This window comes from Nematolebias whitei, chromosome 12, assembly GCF_014905685.2.
Source record: "Nematolebias whitei isolate Nwh7 chromosome 12, NemWhi1, whole genome shotgun sequence".
Lineage (NCBI taxonomy): Eukaryota > Metazoa > Chordata > Actinopteri > Cyprinodontiformes > Rivulidae > Nematolebias > Nematolebias whitei.
Window position 1 is genome coordinate 32862342 of NC_056509.1, and position 18344 is coordinate 32880685.

General features: G+C 38.8%; 2 protein-coding genes across 2 annotated transcripts; one reads left to right on the top strand and one right to left on the bottom strand.

Moving 5' to 3' along the window:
- Positions 1–3837: 3837 nt before the first annotated feature.
- LOC119418534 (pro-opiomelanocortin-like) lies at positions 3838–4832 on the bottom strand. Its single transcript, XM_037685845.1, has 2 exons — positions 4695–4832; positions 3838–4478 (listed from the first exon to the last, which is right to left on the bottom strand). Exons 1-2 carry the CDS (start codon positions 4809–4811, stop codon positions 3951–3953), a joined length of 645 nt encoding a protein of 214 aa, XP_037541773.1. The 5' UTR covers positions 4812–4832; the 3' UTR covers positions 3838–3950.
- An 8134-nt stretch (positions 4833–12966) lies between these two features.
- Positions 12967–16537, top strand: eif2b2 (eukaryotic translation initiation factor 2B, subunit 2 beta). Its single transcript, XM_037685443.1, has 8 exons — positions 12967–13241; positions 13682–13802; positions 15091–15242; positions 15345–15508; positions 15591–15686; positions 15761–15898; positions 15977–16043; positions 16132–16537. The coding sequence occupies exons 1-8, from the start codon at positions 13070–13072 to the stop codon at positions 16287–16289; spliced, it is 1068 nt and encodes a 355-aa protein (XP_037541371.1). The 5' UTR covers positions 12967–13069; the 3' UTR covers positions 16290–16537.
- The last annotated feature ends 1807 nt before the right edge of the window (positions 16538–18344 follow it).

An 18344-nucleotide genomic window follows, 5' to 3' on the forward strand; every position in this document is an offset into this window, starting at 1 on the left:
CTGGTTAATCCTGACTGTGGAGGAGTGGAGCTGGTGCAGAGGTGAGGGTTTAAGACGGGACTATATATTCAACTGGTGGCTCGTGACTTCAGTCCAGCCCACCAATGAGTTCATTAAAAAAAGATGCATCTATTTTTTAGTTCGGGGTTTGGATTATTGCATTAAACAAATGTAAAAGGTAACAGATCATTGTAAAACTTGGTTTATTTACATGACGACTGGATGGCCGACTGAGCAGTTTTGTTGAATAGCCCTGGTTTAAGGACCTTGCTCCCAAGTTGGGCATACAAGATGTGAATGCTTCACCTTTTCCAACCAATTTTTTTTGTTTTTGGTCCAGGGATTCAAACCATTGACCTCCCACAGGCTCACCCTCTCTAACCAGGGACCTCAGGAGGCAGCCTCCTCAGAGGTCGATGTGTCAGGAAGGGCATCCGGCGTAAAATAAAAAAAAGCAAAGTCTTTGTATGAGTTTCTCTGTGGCGACCCCTGAAGAAGGGAGCAGCTGAAAGAAGGAAGTGGGAGGTGGGGGTGTGGTATGAACACCACATTGGTTCTTTGTATAAACTTCCTGTTGACCATCAGGGCCGAGTGGATGATAAAAACTTTTCCTTTTCTTCTAATTGAACCACAGCTTTGTTACACTAAAGTTCATGCTCAATAATCCAGATTAAAATCCAACAATGTTCAGTCGGATCATCTGGACAGTTCTTTGCTGAGATGTTTCGTCCTTCATCCAAAGGACTTCATCAATCCGAGGAGCCACCAAACAAACTGATTCCCACAAACAGCGTACTCCATAGTGATGATCAGCTTTGTTAAGTAACAAAGAGTGAGGCTTATTTCCACGGAGCTGCGTCCGTCCAGGTGAAGGTGAGTTAACTGTGAAAAGTTCATTGTGGCGAGTTTAACTCGGGTTTTAAATCTGTTAACGTTCTTCATTTTTGTTTAGTAGAATCATGCAGTCGATCATTCGCAGTGCCACACACCAGAAGAAGTGAATGATCTGAAGAAGGAAGAGGATGTTGGAAATGTATCAGTGATGAGATCAGTGATGAGGACCACTCCAGACCTGAAAGTTGTGGCTTCACTTGTTTTCATCTTCAGCTCTTTGCACGTTTTCTCCTCGGTTTTTTGACTTATTTCAAAATCTAGATTTGAAGATCTGAAGTGTGCGACGTCACTTTGTTGTCCCTGTCTCATCCCGAACATATCACTCATGCCCACAATGGAAACATTTTAACGGTCTTATTAGAACTAACTGTTCTGAGGACAGCAGACCGGTGGCACAGTTGGTAGAGCTTTCTCCTCTCGGCGAGAAAATTGGCTGATTGAATCCCTGCTCATCTGACATAGCAACTTAAATGTCACATCTAATCTGTGCCACAAATTACTTTAATATCTTTACAATAACAATATAATTCATAATTATTGTTAATTTCATAGAACAGTCACGTAAAGCAGCTAGATGTTATACGAAAATATATTGGCTCTAACTAATGATGATCTAAACTACTGTAGATCTGAAGTCAGTCAATAATTAATGACTGACTTCCAATGATTTCAAGACTTTAGCTGGTTTAATAATTACAACTAGTTTATGAAATTGAAACTAACTTTTTAACATGTAAATTGTGTATGTAGGCTCTGCTAATTGCAGTGATCAATGTCCATATCAAAGCCTATAAAGTACCGGTACACTTTTAGAATTTGTTACCCGAGGAAATACCAGCTTGTACTTTTTAATAATTTGTACTAAACTGCAGCATGATTCAACCTGTACGACATGGCAGTATATGCCACAGAAGCTACTGTCTACTAGCCAATTCAACAATTAATATCGATTACATCAGCTTTATAGGCTACCTAACAGTTATTAGCTTTGGTTCTTGTCAGATTATATTCACACTGAGGTAAATAAGATCAAACCTATTGTGTAAGGAGACATGTTGTTTTCCTTTTTCTGTTGCTAACATCCGTAGCTAGGCCTGTCCGATAACAAATTTTGCTGGGCGATTAATTGTCTCTGAAATTATTGCGATAAACGATAATAATAGTTTGAAATTTGACTATAATTAGTAATTATTGTCAAATTTAAGAAATGTTGGTTTTATGTATAGTACCTTTTTTGACCACTGGATGGCAGTATAAGACTGTTTGAACTGAAGGATGGATAGTGAGGGAGCAAGCAGCGTGTCGCTTTAAGAAAAATGGGAGCGAGGCTCCTTGACGTGACATGGACTGTCTCTCCTTCCTGTTTTCCGGTTCTCAAAATGGCGGACGCTCAGTGCGGTTTGAGCTCTCTAGCGTAGCATTTTTCACACAAAACTTTAAAAAATCAGTAAACAAGTTCTCAGCTTCTTTTTTCAGAGAAAAACAACTTTCTAGACGAAGGCACGGGTTTCAACTGTGAATTTTTGGAGCTCCGACAAGACGGAGGTTTTTCCCCGAGTTTGAGTGTTTAGCTTAGCTTCTCAGCTTAGCTGCTTTTAACGATACAAAAACACAATTTTGGACAGTTTAAACAGATTTTAAAGAAAAGAGCCAAAAGAGAAAGGGAGGGGTCAGTCAAGAGCTTGTCATCCAGTGTCTTCAGTAGAAAGAGTGACACAAACAATGAAGCCAATAAATGAAAATGAGGTTGATCATTTTCATTTATCATGCAATTAATTCATTTATTATTTATTGTGACAGGCCTATCTGTAGCACACAGCTTTCTGACATTTTTATATACATTCTAATATTTTATCATTGTTATTATATTACTGACATTCGATTATTTTTGACATTTTCAAGCGCAGACGGCACGGTGGCGCAGTTGGTAGAGCTGTTGAGAAGGTCACTAGATCGAATTTTCAGGTCTCTCTTGTAAATGAGTCCCCAAGGCTCAATGGGATGAACCTGTCTAAATAAAGCTTGAATGAATGAATCCTGGCCAGGGGTCCTTCTGGGTGAAGTTTGCATGTTCGCTCCATGCATGCGTGGGTTTTCTCCGGGTACTCCATTTTCCTCCCACAGACCAAAAACATGCATGTTAGGCTGATTGGTAACTCTAAATTGTCACTAGGTGTGAGTGAGTGAGTGAGTGAAGGGTTGTCTCGTTTGTCTCTCTGTCCCTGTGATGGACTGGAGACGTGTCCAGGGTGTACCCCGCCTCTCACACAATGACAGCTGGATATGGGCCCCAGTGACCCCCATCATGGGGCCCCATGACCCGATAAGGAAGAAATGGTTAAAGATACAGGATTCGTTGATTTTCAAGTGCTGACTGTTCTGGTAATGGCTGCCATCACTACAGTGCATCAAAGTCACATGACCATTGCCCCCTCTAGTGTTTTATTTAACTCTATGGGTGCACAAAAAAGGTTCAATCATGTCATCTGGACAAGTTTCTTTTAGGGAGAATGATTGAGCTTACAAACCTTTCTATGGGTGTACCCCGCCTCTCATACAGTGACTACTGGACAAGGCAGTAAACATAATAGATGGATGTTCTGAGGACACCTCTAATCAGCGGCGCCTCCAGAAAGTTTTCTGAAGATGTGGGCCACCAGAACAAGGCCTCTTGTTTGTTATTCAGATTCAGCTTTTCATGCAGTCTAACTCACGCTTCGTTTTTTGTTTGTTTGTTGTTGGTTTAGATAAAATATGTTTAAACAGAAACCTTTTCTTTCTTTCTTGTTATGTCACGTTCATTTTCAGATTTCAGGAGTTTTTGTGTGTGAGAGCAGAAAGAAAGACCAACACGTCTGGTGTTTGCTTGCAAATAACTCTGTTTTCGTATAATAAATACATTATTTACATGAAGCAAATATCAAAACCTCTCCATCTTCCTCGTTTCCTCTCAGTGACCGTCATGCATCACTTACAGCAGTTTCAGAACTTTTTATTGGTTATTAACGGGAACTCGTGGCTGCTGAGCAGGCATGTACGCTCCTTTCTTTCCCCTCTCACTTCTGCTCCTCCTTATTCATGATGTTTTTCAGGAGCGTCACCAGCGGTTTTTGCCGTCCCTCCTCCCAGCTCTTCATGAAGCCCCCGTAGCGTTTTCCAGCCGGAGGGCCGCTCCAACGAAAGTGCTTCATCTTGTACGAGCCGTCTTTCTTCTCCTGCAGGCCTCCCAGGAACTGCTGATGCTCCTCCTCTGCCTCCTCCATCACCTTCTGAGCCTTCGCCTCCTCCACAGCTGCCAGCAGCTCATTGGTCAGCCCTCGCCTCCTCATCTCTCCGGGGAACACCTCAGCGGACTCCTCCTGCACGCCGTTGGAGGTGTAGACTTTGACCGGGCGGCGTTTCCGTCCGACAGGTTTCCCCCAGCGGAAGTGCTCCATGGAGTAGGAGCGTTTGGCCTGAGAAGGGGGGATGGAGGAGGTCATGAAGGAGGAGGGCTCTGATGGAGGAGGGGGCTGGAGGTGAGCATTTCCTGGGATGATGGGTGTCTCAGCAGTGAGGTCGGACCGGCAGAGCTGAATGCACTCCTGAGATGAAGAGGAGGAAATCATGTCGTAAATAAATCTACTCCTGATTTTCATCCTGCTTAAAGAGAAACTAGAGAAATGTCAGGTGGTAGATTAAATGAAAATGTGACAAAAAACTAAACAAAAACAACAAAAGGCTTCAAACCTTTTATGTTTCGTCACATTTCTCATTTTTTGAGACTTAAAAGTATAAAACACCCAGAATAAGTCTGTTACCATCATGCTGCTCTCAGTGTTCACATCCTGGCAGCTCGGATGTTCCCAGCATTGACTGACAGCTCCTCTGGCTCCGCCCACAACCACCACGACCACCAATAGCCACACAGGACACATCTCCTCTGCTCCAATCAGAGAAACGAAGACAAAATACTTCAAGTAAACATTATTTTCTGCTTATTTTGTTTCAGTTTTACTTTATTTTACAACAAATAAACTAAATAGTTGAAAGAGAAAACATTTTTTAGTTTGTATTATCTGTGACACAAATAAAAACGCATTTTATGTACTGGTACTGTACACTATTATAATAAAATTTATATTTTGTGCATAGTTTAATAATTAAAATAATATATTTAATTTTAATAATATAATAATAATATTTTTGGCTAATCAAGTGCATAGTTTAATAATTATAATAATATATTTAATTTGAATAATAGTATAATAATAAAAAAAATGGTGTAATCAAGTTTATTTCATTTACATCTTTATTTTAACATGTTTAATTAAAAAAAATATATATATTTCAATTGGAGTTATAAAAAAATAATGAAAAGTTTAAACACATGAGTCTAATAAATACAATATTAGATGATATTTGGTTCATGCTCTTGTTTTTGCACAACCATTTTTCATTCCATAATAAAAATAAATGGCTAATTTATTCATCATGGAAGTTTCTAAGACATTTAGTTAATTTTATTAATCATACAATATTTGAAACAGAACAAATCTCAAAATTCCAGGTAACGCTGATTAAAATTAAAACAGAAAAGCATTAAAAGTTCTCACCTGTTCTCTATTTTTCCTCCTCTTCCTCTGTTGCTGTTTTCTTGTCTTTCTGGATGAAGCTTTGTTTTTTTGTTGTTGCTCCTCTTCTGCTGATGTTTCGACCGGTTTTCGACTTTTATATTCTGCCTGTCAAGGACACCCCCCCCCCCCCCACACACACACACACATGCATGACGTCATTGTCAGCATTCATTCATGCTCATAAACATCCCTAATAGAACATCTTCCTCCTCTTTCTCCAACCATCTTCACACAAACTCACTTTTCTTAGAAACCAACTCAAACTTTTCTTTGTTTCTGTTTTCATCCTTAGATTTGTGAAAAAGTATGTTTTCCTTTTGTTTTCACTCACGTTTAAAATGCATTTGCCACTTTAAGCACAAAGTCGATCGAAACATTTAAACAAACACAAAAAGACTCAGCGTGGAAATCTTTATTTTCTGCCCCACGCTGTTTGTGGTGTGGTAAATGTCAGAGCACAGATAGGCAGATTAACACGAAGGCGACATGTCGTCACTGGAGGGAAGATGGGATTCAAACGTGTGAATCGGGGTGTACAGTTACAAACCCACACAGCTGCTGCAGCATCTTCCCCTTTGTCCGAGTCCTCACCGGCACTAATGCTGTTTCTGCACAGGATTGATGTTTTTGCACGCTCATTTTCCAAATACGACAGTTGTTGCAGGTGTCACTGAGTTTTGAGTTCTTTCTGATTTAAAAAAATACTTTCTCAGAAATTGTTTTCTTAAAAGTCTTTTTCTCCTCTTTTAAATCAGTTTTATTTAAATATGAAATCACATTTTCAGGCTCTACGTCCAACAAAAAGTATATTTCTTTTTTTGATTTAATGTGCAAATTCCTCTTTAGGAAATTAAACGCAACGCCAAACGTGAAGGCAACGTCACTGATCAAACTTTGTTTAAAATCTATATAAAACTTTTTCCGGCAACTCTTATGAAAAATTTTGAAGCTCAAGTTTATTCTGTAGCAACAAAACGATGAAAGTCTGTTATTGGTTTTCTCAACCATAACTCTGACCCACTATGATGAGGGAAGAGGCCAGGAACCTGACATGAAGGAGGAAGGGTCAGAAGTTGAAGACGTACAGAAGAAGAAGACCAGGGATGTCCAGTCCTGGTCCTTGAAGACCACTAATTTTGCGTGTTTTAGCCAATGACTCGCCTGATATGAACGAGTGGGCTTCTGCAGAACTTGAAGACCTGCTGAAGAGCAGGGAAACAACTAAAACGTGCAGGACAGTGGATCTCAAGGACCAGGATTGGACAGCACTGATCCAGACCAAGAGGCACCTGCGGTCCTGCTGAGGTTACTATTTAATCCTGTTCAAATTATGAGAATATATTTTCATCTTCATCCCCTCTTGAGAAGAGGTCAGTAGCTGAATTGTAATTCATGTATTTGCAATGTACCATATTTTACGAAGTATAAGTCGCACCTTTTTGCATTAATTTGCAAGTCCTTCAACTTATACACCGAAGCGACTAATATACGTTTTTTCCCCAATATTTATAACCAAATTTTTGACTTTGAATGCCCAGGCAAAATCAAGCGCCCAGGCGAAATGAAGCTGTTTTGACCATTAAAGTGCATTTATTAAGGAAAAGTTCAACTGAGACACACCTTGCTATAATGTCGAGCAAACATATAATTGTTTTTAAGTGTTATTCTTGTTAAATTCTTGTTAATGTCCTCCCGTGCACGCTCCAACGGCTGCCATTTGACATCCAATCAATTTTTGGCACAACACCAGCGCACATTTCCCGGGTTGTCAGCGGTGACGCATAATACACGCGACTTATTTATGTTTTCTTCCATTCTTCCATTTTATTAGACATTTTTGGAATGATGTGACTCATACACCGGCGCTACTTGTACAACAGAAAATACGGTACCTGCAGGTACTGCCAAAAGAACATCTGACCAAAAATGTACCATTTAACAGATAGTTCTTGCTTTTGTTACACTGTAAATGAGTTTTGATGTTTTAAATGTAAAATGACCCTTTTTTTTTGTATTTCTGTGTATCTTTAAAAAAAAAAAGAATTTCTTGATGCTAAGTTGGCGTCAAATATTGTTTTTCCCTCAGAACCAACAACGACAGACTAAGTGAAACATCTGAGCTTCAGGTCAATCAAATATTTTAAGGTTGTTTCTCTGAAAGGCATTCTTTTTTTTTTTTTTTTTCTAATGGACCGACTAAGGAGTAGCTGAAGGCAGGCATGTAAATATAAATCCATTAGATCACGACCTTGAATGCCCATTCAATCCATTAACCCCCCCCCCCCCCCCCACACACACACACACACACACACATACACACACACACACACACACAAGTCCTATTAGGACATTGTATTGATGTGTTCAGAATGTAACAAACTCAGTTTTAGCTCCAAACTAAACTTCTAATCCAAAATTGATGTCCCATCATATCAGAACCAGGCTTTGGCCCCCATAAGGACTACTGGTCCTTCAAAGGATAATAAAACTGAACGCACATACTTGCACATGTAAGTTCAGGAACACGGTAAAAACAGGGTCAAGGCAAACGCAGATGAACTGAAGCTAAAAGAAAAACTGATTCATCATCAGAAGAAGAAAACCACTTTTCGTGGGCTGCTCTCTGGTCCAGTTCTTTCATTCCTCTTTATAAACCAGTGTTCATAGGATACCTCCCCCAAAGATCCACACACATCCTCCCTCTGTATTTTATTTACCAACTCCAACATACCTTGATTTAAAGAAAGACAATGGGGTTCAACATGCTGAAAGATTCAATCAAGAACTAACTGATCTGACTGAAATGTCAATTCCTCAATCCGAACCAAAAAAAGTGCTGAATAAAATGTCCAGTGAAAAATGGAAAGTGTCCTTTAGAAATGTTCTTAAACCCGTTTAAACAATTGTATAACAACAACGTTAAGAAAAAATAAAAAGAATAAAACATTTTAATAGGAAAACACAATATTTTCAGTTTATTGTGCAAAACCCAACTAAGGAATACGATTGAACATACATGTCAAGGAATCATCCATCCACTTCATTCATTCATTGTCTTTGACTTCCATCTCCAGCAAGCACTGGGTGAAAGACGGTACACCCTGCACAGGTCGCTAGTCCTTCTCAAGGCTCATGAGCAATCTCTTTATAATAAATACATTTAATCTATAAGATATAGGTTTCGCCCTGTGATGGACTTGCGACCCGTCCAGGGTGTACCCCGCCCCTCGCACAGTGATTGCTGGACATGGGCACCAGTGACCCCCGTGACCCAAAATGGAATAAGCGGGTAAAGATAATGGATGGATGGATATAGGTTTCAAATAAACCACTATGGCCACTTTGCGACCATGGGGAAGGATATTTGGTTGGCCTCAAGGACAACAAACTGTCCAGCACCTTAGCAAAGGGCCCGGCCCAAGTTGTGGATGGGAACCTTTATACAATACAACTTTATACAACTTTATTTATAAAGCACTTTAAAACAACACCGTTGACCAAAGTGCTTTAGTCTCTTGAGTTTGGCCACCATGTCCACCTTTGAGAACTTGGTGGAAAGTGAGTTTATTACAATTTTTAAAGTGGCTGTGGTAAAAAGCTCCACTGCTGAGTGGATGAGCTTAGTCCTGTGATGGTGAAGAGTCTGGATACTTTTGGGACAACTGTGACAGGACTCTTCAGAGCCTCTGGGTGGACGACTGAGACGACACTTGCCTGCAGGGATAGTGGTGTTGTAAAGGAGGAGCCATATGGCTTTCATCAGAACTGTGGACCGGATCTTCATCCTTGTAGGTTTGCTGAGAGGGTCATGAGAGTTTGACTGTCCAGTCCACATGTCGTGTGGATCTGAAGATAGTTTATGGCTGTGTACCCAAATGAATTTGTGGGGGGGTGTCCGGGTTGTTTTTAAGGGATACCTGGTTCCTGTACAATTAAAGCAAGAGCTCTGTCTCTGCTTTTTTCTCAACACAAAGTAAAGCCTGTTCCCAGTGCAGGTTGGACTCCACTTATGCTGTCCCTTGTCTCTTGTCCAGTTTGTGGACAGGACAGGATCTCAAGGTGCAGGAGGCAGGTGTCAGGTTTAGGGACCTCAGAGTCTCATCTTGGCTTTTTGCAGGTGATGTGGTTTTGTTGACGTCTTAAAGCAATGATCTTCAGTCTACACTGGAGCCTAAAACCCCACACATTCATGTCTCACTACGAGGAGCCCCAGTGTTTTTGGAAAGATGCACAGATGGATAGAGTTGTATTTAGATATTGTGTTTAAGTATTTAGTTAATTTATTCATCCCAAAAATTTTTATATCAAACTACATTTAACAGATAAAATAAAGTCTGAACCATCAAAATTTACAGCTGGTTTAACGTCATGTAAGAATGGTATGCCTCTCTGCCTGCATATGTCCACCAGTCAGCAGAAGTTACACAGAAACCTGTGAAAAACTGTTTTAAAACAAAGTTTGAAGACTCATTTAGTGAAAAGCTGACAGCCGGGTGTTCATGGGGGCAGCTGCTGTCGATGCTTTCCAGGAGGAAGTTGAGTCAGTTTGTCAGCTGAATCATCTTCCAGATGAACGTAAAAAACAAAAACAACCTGGAACTAATCATCCACTGAACTTGATGACACCTCCATCTACTGTTTGACTGGCTCATTGAAAGTGGAAAAACAGCATTGCTTGTTTTTAATTAATAATAGGGAACATATGAAGCAGTTAAAACTTCATTATACTGTTGTGGCAGCTTCTTTTATTCTGGCCACGACCTTTGTTTTGGTAAAATGAACAAGACAAAAAGGTAAAGTTGGGTTTTCTGTTACAACACAATGTCTCATGGTAGTTGATACAAAACATGTCTGTCTTTTAGTATTTCAAGATTATGATTTGATATGTTTTCTTTGATTTTTTTATATCAACCCAAATATACTGTATAATTTATTTTTTTTAAGTGATTTTTTTTCCCCCTTGAATCTCATAAATGAGAGGAATGGGTCAATAAAATATCCATCAATATTCAGCATATAGTCAGAAAAGATCTTTATATACTTGGATATATTTAGGAAAAACTCTGCATAGAAGATTAAAAAAAAATTCATGCTTTGTGATGCTAATGGTATTTGTCTCATTTTCCATAGATTTTTTCAGTTCAAGTTATCACACATGCAGGACTAGTATGTACAGGTGGAGTGTTGTCATGTCTTCAAAAAAATTCATTTTTTAAACTTTATTTCAAATATTAAAATACCATATAAAAATGTTTTTATACAGAATGTATTCATTGAAAGACCATAAAAGTATAAAAAAAATAATTTTCATGTCAATGATTTACATCCAAACCAAAAACTATAGTAAATACATTAATCAATTCAGTTTATTTATATAGTGCCAAGTCACAACAGAAGTTGGTCTCAGGGCACTATACATTACACTACAGTACAGTACGATGCAGTATATTGTAGTATAGTATCATATTGCACAGTACAGTACAATAAAGTATGATATACTACACTACAGTACATTATAGTATGATATTCAGGTCTCTCTTGTAAATGAGTCCTCGAGGCTCAATGGGATTTACCTGTATAAATAAAGGTTGATTGATATACTACACTACAGTACATTATAGTATGGTACAGTACATGTATGTATGCTACACTACACTATAGTATGGTGTACTACACTACAGTACATTATAGCATGGTATAGTATAGTCTCCTATGTCTATGAACTTAACTCTCAGATGAAAATAAAAATAAATAAAAAAAACTTTGGTTTATTCTAATTTATAAGATGTTGCTGGGTCATTCACCTCCACATTTAACTCATCTACTGCAACTATTGGCGGCAGTTTCAAAGTAAAACACCGGATCCTCTCAGTATTTGTGGTGTTAACACTTTGGCTCTGTGGCCTTTGCCTCTGGAATCTGCTAAAAAAAAAAACTTAGGGTCTGATCTCACTTGTCTCAGTTTCTAGTTTTAAAAATTGTTTTAAAGCCGTTTTTAAAGATACTTGCAAATGTTTTCAAGTTTAGTCATGTCATTTAATTTTGACCATGAATGTCTCAATAATTTGTGTCCTTGCTTGTTAATTACTTCTTTGGTTTTGCCTTACTTCCTTCCCTTGACCCTACAAGTACCTGTTGGTGCTTGACAGGCCAGCAGTGTAAATAAGAATTTGTTCTTAATGTTTATGCCTGGTCAAATAAGGGTAAAATGAAATGAATAAAACTCTAAGCAAAAGATGACTGAGCTTACATCAGAACATTTTGAACCAGTTTGGTCAGGTGTTCCTCAGGCTGATTCTGTGAATAGCAAGCGGCCATGGGGCACTAATGATCGATTGTTATAAAACTGAGTTTGTTGTGGCTCCTCGGACGATGATGTCTTTTGGATGAAAGACAAAACATTTCAACAACAACAAACAAACAAAAACGTCCAGAAGACCTGACTTAAATTTGTTGGATTTTTTTAACCTGGATTACTGAGCATGAACATTGATGCTTTGAAGCACTTGGCCATGGCTGCCTCAGACAAGTCGGTGGGGGAGAGGGCAGGCTCCAGAAACCATCTTAGCACAATTAAAACTGGTTGACCCACTATGTGAAGGGTTCTATTTATAAGACTGAGTTTGTTGTGGCTCCTCGGACTGATGAAGTCCTTTGGATGACTTAACTTTGTGGGATCGATTGTTATGAGTTATTGTTAAACTGATGGTCCTCCTTTTGCATGTGAAAAGCTGGTTCTTGGGTCTCCAGTAAACTGGTTTATCTACTTTGAGATGGTGCTATTTTTAGGATTGAGTTTGTGGCATGACCTTCAGACTGATGAAGTCTTTCCGATGAAAGATTAAATGTTTCTACCAAGAAGAATCCATCCAGATGACCTGACTTAACTTTCAGGATTTTTTTTATAAACCACTTTGGCCAGGATGTCCTCAGACTGCTTCTGTGAATAGCAAGCGGCCACCAGGGCACTAATGATCTATTGGTGACTGATGGTCCTCCTTTTACTGTGAAAGACTGAGTTTGTGGCATGGCCCTCAGACTGATGAAGTCTTTCAGATGAAAAACGAAACGTTTCTACCAAGAAGAATCCATCCAGATGACCTCATTTAACTTTTTATTTTTTTATTTATACAAAACAAGTACAAAAAAACTACAAAACAAATACAAAAAAAACCTAACTTCAATGGCACACATAGCTCGAGACTTAAGGCAGGCGTAACAAAAAAGAAAAATATAGGTAAATAATAACATGAGATTATGTTTTGGGCAGTTTACAATGGAAATTCGTTACAGAGTGTTTTAGCTTTTATGGCTTTTGCATTGGTACAATACTTTAAAGTAGACATATACGAAGAAAGATAAGTAGAAAAAAACTATAAATCTAGGTTTTAGCATGGTAAATTTACAGTTGCGTCAATCATTCCACCAATCAGAAAGAGGCGCTCTCGCTGTGACCCGGATGTACTTCCGAAGTACTTCCGTTTTGCATCATTTCACAGCAGATATTCAGCTGGCCCTTTTTTTTTTTTTACTGAAATTTGGTTTTATTTCCGTCAACCATGCCGGGTCCATACAAAGAAACAGACCTGACGGAGAGGGTCGAAGCTTTTCTATCCGACTTGAAGCGGGGAGGCAGCGGGACCGGACCTCTGAGGGGTTCGGCTGAGACCGCCCGAGAAACGACCGCGTTACTCCGCAGGATCACAGCCCAGGCTCGGTGGAGCAGCGCAGGTGCTTCGAATCACCGCTTTGTTTTTATTCATTTCAAATCGACTCTGATGTTGGAGCAAAGCGGTGAACCGCCATACAACTTGTCAAAAATGATGGCAGAGTTTGGACAAATTACACATCTTTGTACCAGCTGTCAAAACTCTGCTGGAACAACATTAGCCTAATTTTCAGCTCAAGCTGTTAGTGCAACATGCCTTCTCTATATGTGCAACACGTGTACTACATAGAGTGAAATGCGTAGTAATGTTTATAAGTTTTTACTATTAATATGACCAAAACAATTGTCTTTAAAGCTGATTGAAAGCTGTGTGTGAACAATAGAAAACCTTCATCTGCTTATGAAGCAATGGTTTGCGTTTGTTTACACTCTTCATGTTTGAGAATATTATACATTCTTTGTAATTTGAATCTGATCGTGTTTAACTTGTTTTCCGTTTTAGGCGACCTGATGGAGATCATCCGGAAAGAGGGCAGGAGAATGACTGCAGCTCAGCCTTCAGAGACCACTGTGGGCAACATGATCAGAAGGGTGCTGAAGATCATCAGGGAGGAGTACGCTAGGTGAGGAGACAAAAATCAGGACTTTATTTATAATTAGTCGTTAGATTGCATGTGAAATGCTAAAACATGAGAGGTTAAGTTAATTGAAGCAATCCAACTTAGTAAAGTCCGATCCTCTGGACGGTTTCTTTTTGTTGAAACGCTTCGTCTTTCATCCAAAAGACTTCATCAGTCCGAGGAGCCACAACAAACTCAATGTCTTAAAACAAGCACCTTCATATAGTGGGTCAACCAGTTTGATGGTGCTAAGATGGTTTCTGGAGTCCGCCCTCACCTCCAACGTCTCGTTTGAGGCAGTCATGGCCAAAGTGATTCAAAACATCAATGTTCAGGATTTTTCAGCCTGGATTGTTGAGCATGAACCTTGATATTAACCCAAACAACTTATTTAAGTTGCAGCTCTTACATAATGTATTGACATTGATTAGATTTTAAGTATCTGTCCATCCATCCATCTGATGGATGGATGTGGATGGATGGATGGATAATCCTTTGAAAGAAAATATTGCTCATTAATCTAAATGATATAACTTATTTGAGTTTGGTAGGGTTGCCTTAGGTTGACAATTTGTACTATAGGTTTGAATATATTTGATCAATTAATTGATTGGTGTTTTTACACGTTCTCTCTTCTCTATGCTGAAATTTAAAAAGGCAACTATTGAAACATTTAGGACGTGCAGCTTGTCAAATTTAGAGAAGTTTATTTAGTGTTGGACAAAAGCTTTCAGGTGTTATTTTCTTTCGGTAATAACTGTTATAATTTTGAGAGTTGAGTATTTCTTCTGAAGTTTACGTAAAAATAACAAAAAGGGTTAAATCATGTCATCTGGACCAGTTTCTTTGAGGGAGAAACATTTCGTCTTCCATCCGGAAGACTTCATCGGTCTGAGGCCTGTATCCTTTTTTTTTTTTTTTTTTTAAAGTAAAATTATACAAATAAAAAAATCCTTTTTATTTTTTCCTTGCAATCCTTGCATCCACTTTCATTTTGTTTTATGTAGATTTCTTTTATACCTTGTGTTTTTATTGTCTTTGTATTGTAGTGCCAGCCTGTATTCTTAACTAAAGTGTTTTTATTAATTTCAATAAACTGTGGACCACACATTTTTATTTTATTTGTCAAACCCTTCATCCAAATAGGACATCTCCAGAGCTACAAATTAGTTTTTAAAAACCCACATTCAGAGTCTTAAGTGAGATAAAGTGATGACAACAGTATATAAGGTGAATACACCCTCTACCCCATGTCGTGTGTTTATGTAGTTTGTTCAAATATTCTCTTCAGGTCTCGCGGTAGCAGTGAAGAGGCGGACCAGCAGGAGTCTCTCCACAAGCTGCTGACCTCTGGAGGACTCGGTGAGGAGAACTTCAGGCAGCATTTTGCTTCCCTCAAAGCCAACGTCATCGAGGCCATAAATGAGTTGCTGACGGAGCTGGGTATGTTGACTGCGTAAGCAAAGCAAACGTTGATTGAGTGAGTCTAAAGAGTTTTTTATTTCCCCCCCACCCCCACCCCCCACTCATCGTTAACATTTTCAGAGGGAACGACTGACAACATCGCCATGCAGGCCCTGGAGCACATCCACTCCAACGAGGTCATCATGACAATCGGGCGCTCTCGCACAGTGGAGGCCTTCCTGAAAGATGCTGCACGCAAACGCAAGTTTCACGTCATCGTGGCAGAGTGCGCTCCCTTCTGCCAGGTACTTCAAACACGTCCGGATCCACAAAAGTCTTTTTCTCTAAAAGCTTTAAAAAAAAAAAACTTTACCCACTTCTTCACAGGGACATGAAATGGCCACCGGCCTATCAAAAGCTGGCATAGAAACAACTGTGATTGCAGACGCTGCTATATTTGCGGTCATGTCTCGGGTTAATAAGGTATCTACCCAAGCTTTAAAAATGGACACAACATGAGCAGGACATGCAGTTTAAGCTGTCTGATCTGTGTTCAGGTCATCATCGGTACTCAGACAGTTCTAGCCAACGGAGGCTTGAGGGCCGTCAACGGAACGCACACTCTCGCCCTCGCAGCCAAACATCACTCCACACCGCTCATCGTTTGTGCTCCCATGTTCAAGCTCTCGCCTCAGGTCAGAAAAACCCTCGAGTCTGCGAGTTCTGCACTGTTGTTGAAATGCAATGAATAAAACGGCTTTTACTCTTTTTAGTTTCCAAACGAGGAGGAAACCTTTCATAAGTTTGTCTCTCCGCACGAAGTACTCCCTTTCACTGAAGGTGACCTAAGTGCCAAAGCTGTGTGATGTCTTGAGGCTTCAGTTTAAATGTTACATCATTTGTTAAAAGGTTGTCTTTAATATTTCAGGTGAAATCCTCTCTAAAGTCAACGTGCACTGCCCCGTGTTTGACTACGTCCCCCCCGAGCTCATCACGCTGTTCATCTCCAACATCGGAGGACACGCACCGTCGTACATTTATCGACTGATGAGCGAACTTTACCACCCAGAAGACCACGAGCTTTAATCTTTGAAACTAAAAAACACATTTAAGTGCTGATGCAGTGTTTTGTTTGCTACAAAACAAGAGTTCCAACGAGGGGTGTGGAAAATATTGAGAAATGTTTTATTTTATGAAAAAAATGGATTGACAAAAATCAAACTGTACAGTCTTAAAGGGACTAAACAAATAAACTCAGTGCTTGATTAGTAAAAAATCTTCTAAATACAAGATGAAAGTGAGAACACAAACAAAAGCCCTGCTGCATTAAAGATTTGTAACATTTCTTTCTGAAGTGTTGTGGACGTAAACCTGAACTAGAGAAATTGCGTTTTCTGCGAAAATGCAGTGTGAATGCTTATTGCAGAAGAACTTGCTGAGAAACAGCTGAAATTAGCTAATTAAAAAAAAAAACTTGCTGAAATGGAAGAACTAGCCTAAATTATCAAAAGAAAGCAGAAAGAACGCATTTCCTGAATTAGGTTGACAGAAGCAGAAAAGAACACAAAAATTGGGAAATTGGCTTAAAATCGGTGACATTAACAAAAAATGGCTGAAAAGCAGAAAGAAGCTTAAAGTACCAGAAGGAAGTGGAAAGAGCTGAAATGAAAAAAAAAGTGGAATTAGTTGAAAAGGCTAAAACTAGCATAAAGAGCTAAATAGCTGAAATAGTTGAAACCAGCAGAAATGTGCTGAAATGAGCAGAAAGAAGCTAATTAGGCTGAAAGTATAGAAATTACAATTAGAATTTTGAATATATCTGAAAATAGCTTTAAAAAATTGCTAAAAGGGTAGAACAAGCTTAAATTAGCAGAAGGAACCCGTTTGCCTAGGCTGAAAGAAGCCGAAATGAGCACAGAAGGTGGAAATTATCTGAAAAAGCCAAAATTATTCAGAAAACAGCTGAAATGTAGCTAAAAAAGCCAAAGAAGCTTAAATAACCAGAAGAAAGAGGAGAAAGCAAAATTTTGATGAATTAGGCTTAAAGTTTAAATGAGTGCAAAAAATGTGGAATTGGCTGAAAAAGCTAAAATTTATATTAAAACAGCTAAATAGTAGCTGACAAAGCTGAAACTTGCTGAAATAAGCTGAAAGGAGCATAACAAGCAGAAAAAAATAGCAAGACCTTAAACAAAGCACAAAAATTTAGTTTGGCAGAAAGAATCTGAAAAGAGCACAAAACAAAAAGTAGCTGAAAATTTTTTACATTTGCACAAGGAAGCTGAAAGAAGCTGAAGCAGAACTAAATGTGAAAGGAGCAGTAAAAAGTTGCAAACACATCTAAAGATCTGAAGGATGTTAAATGAACTCCATTTTCTATGAGGAAAAAAGTAGTAGAAAAGGCTAAATGTTTCAAAACGCTAAATTTGCACCAATACCAAAAGTCAGAACAGGATTGTCATGAAAAGAGCTGAAAGTTTTGATTTATGATTTGCTGAAATGGCACAAAAGTTGTGGAACGAGAACGAGGCTGAAAAGGGTATGAGAGAAAAATGGATCACAACAGTGTGAATGCTTCATAAACGTTCACACAATAAACCAAAACGGATCTAGCAAAAGATCTTTAAAAATGCTGTGTTGTGCTTGAATGACAGCATGAAGCTAATGTTTTATTGCTGACATGTTGTATGCTTATTGCTTACCAAAACTCTGCCAGGGAAATACATTGGAGTAAACTGTAATGGATTTTGTAGTTTTCCAACATCGTCTAACATTATTTATCCCAAACGGAAAATTCATAATTTGTACTAAAGTTACAGATGCTGCTGATTACCTCATCCATGTTGCAGTAAAATTAAAATTTAACCAGTTATTTAATCAAAGAAGACAAAATTCAGAAAGTTTTTCCTCGTTTTTAGACAGTTATTTTAATTTTCTAACAAATAATTAGGAGAGTTTTTATTTTGTTTGTTTAATTTAAGAAGATTAAAGTTAGAGATTGTTTAGGTAGTTCTGGCATTTAGAATGTATTTTGATCATATGTGGATTTAATTCAAGAAAAACAAGTCGCCTCTTTGCTTAAACAGAAAGTCACGTCAGCTGTCCTCCTGATGGAGGTGCTGTAGGACAAGTATCTCAGCT

Bases quoted from the DNA above. Each gene is read 5' to 3' on its own strand.
- LOC119418534 (XM_037685845.1), bottom strand. From the start codon at position 4,811: ATGTGTCCTGTGTGGCTATTGGTGGTCGTGGTGGTTGTGGGCGGAGCC. The intron at 4,479-4,694 runs GTAACAGACTTA...TCTTCATCTCAG, and splicing joins ACACTGAGAGCAGCATGATG to GAGTGCATTCAGCTCTGCCG.
- eif2b2 (XM_037685443.1), top strand. From the start codon at position 13,070: ATGCCGGGTCCATACAAAGAAACAGACCTGACGGAGAGGGTCGAAGCT. The intron at 13,242-13,681 runs GTGCTTCGAATC...TTTCCGTTTTAG, and splicing joins GGCTCGGTGGAGCAGCGCAG to GCGACCTGATGGAGATCATC. The intron at 16,044-16,131 runs GTGACCTAAGTG...TTAATATTTCAG, and splicing joins AGTACTCCCTTTCACTGAAG to GTGAAATCCTCTCTAAAGTC.